General features: G+C 45.2%; 1 protein-coding gene across 1 annotated transcript; it reads left to right on the top strand.

Annotated features, from left to right (window-relative positions):
• Positions 1-749: 749 nt before the first annotated feature.
• Positions 750-1253, top strand: LOC128869065 (uncharacterized). The gene has a single exon (XM_054111619.1). The coding sequence runs from the start codon at positions 750-752 to the stop codon at positions 1251-1253; it is 504 nt and encodes a 167-aa protein (XP_053967594.1).
• Positions 1254-1754: the final 501 nt, after the last annotated feature.

Below are 1754 nucleotides of genomic sequence, written 5' to 3'. Positions count from 1 at the left end.
TGGATGATAAAACCCCTTCGAAAATATTCTACGACTCAGCTGGCATGAGTTAATAACGAAAGCGAAAGTGTCTGCAAGACAATGAAAGGACCAAATTCTGAAATTCATCTGCGTTTGTAGTGAATACAATGAAGTCTTGGCCCAATCCTATAAACAGTTGAAGAGACTCATAAGAAACGGGATCTTATAAACCAAATACTCAAAAAGAAAAACTCAATTTTTATTTTTTTTAATTTTTTAAAATTATTATTTTTGCATCGTTTCACGTCAGAGACACGTCAAGATAACCAAATTAGCCGAATGAATTCGAAACCATAAAAAGTATTTAAACAGATTTTAAGTAATAACACCCATATGCATCCCTTGGGCGAACCTGTTATCCCTATAGGGCGCGTCCCCAAGTGATGGATAGGGGAACTCCTCCCAGATATTGAAGATAGGAGAGTAGGTCTTCCACGAACCACACAGTGCGAAGACGTAAACTTCGTTTTTTAACGAAAAAACTCCCTCAACCCAAGGTGTGATGCGACCCGTGTCTATTGGGTGGGTTTGGCAACCGGGGGACTAAATATGGCTGTCCTCCTGATATCAGGTCCCCTCAGGTCGTAATGGTGGCCTTGCCATGGTATGGGGCGCTGCCATGGTCGACCGGATATTTCCCCTTAATTCTCTTCGGTCACCGCGCATGGCGACATGCTCAGCTCCCTTGGCAGACCAGATGAAATCAACCAACAACATCCGCTAAAGCCATGGGGCAAAAGCGTGGTAATAAAGGTCCCTCAAGGTATAAACTCTACCAGAGGTGTCTCGCTATCCTTGGCAGGATTCAAAAAAACGAGGCCGAAGGTAAAGTTCATCCCAAAGATGAGACCGACCAGGCAAGATGTCAAAAGGTGGTTGACGAATACTTGGCTTTCCAAGCCGCCAACAAGACAGATGCCAAAACACGAAACCGCTCGCATGACGAAACTGGGAAGGTAACAAAGAAGCACAAGATATCGGATCAGGGTGCAGTTGCCTCCAAGCCTACCAAGCGATTTAGTGAGATGGCGCGGGACCATCATCAAATGGCATTGGTAGATGAAACCTTTAACCGCGGAAAGCCAGTGCTTGACAAGTGGTCAAAGATTGAGGCACGATTGTCTCGCATAGTCGTTGACCATGTCATGGCGAACGCGGAGGGCCAAGCACCAGGTTTCGACTCGGTGGAGGTAGTCCGCGGTTATCGTCAGTGCAATCAGATCATGCCCTAGAGAGGCTCTCAATGCACTGACACACGTTATTCCAATAGACCTACATATTAAGAAGACAGCAACCATGAGTGCATTTAGGTTAAATGTAGCGGGTCGCTGGGAGAAAAAAGGTGTGGTCATGCTAGTATTTTATTGCGACAAACTCAGTTAATCTCGGTGAGAACTGACTACATCGTCCCGACGGTAACTTTCAATAGGAATTTTGCCACTCTCTTCCCATCTAAGGAAGAATGGGATAAGGTATTCTCTCTAAACAGTTTCGACACTACAGTCTATACAGATGGCAGTAAAATGGGCTGCGGTGTTGGAGCTGATATATATTCTCACAGACTAAAAATTGAGAAATCTGTGCGTCTCCCTAATACCAGCAGTGTCTTCCAGGCGGAAGTACTGGCAATTGGGGAAGCCTGTAGGCTACTAATCAGAGATTTCTCTTTTAAGGGCAATATCGCTATTCTTTCGGATAGCCAAGCTGCAATCCAGGCTCTGTGTTCGGCTACT

This window comes from Anastrepha ludens, chromosome 2 (assembly GCF_028408465.1).
Source record: "Anastrepha ludens isolate Willacy chromosome 2, idAnaLude1.1, whole genome shotgun sequence".
Taxonomy (NCBI): Eukaryota; Metazoa; Arthropoda; class Insecta; order Diptera; family Tephritidae; genus Anastrepha; species Anastrepha ludens.
This window is presented reverse-complemented; position numbering and strand designations above follow the sequence as displayed.

Excerpts from the sequence above, each read along its gene's own strand:
- LOC128869065 (XM_054111619.1), top strand. The coding sequence starts at position 750 with ATGGGGCAAAAGCGTGGTAATAAAGGTCCCTCAAGGTATAAACTCTAC.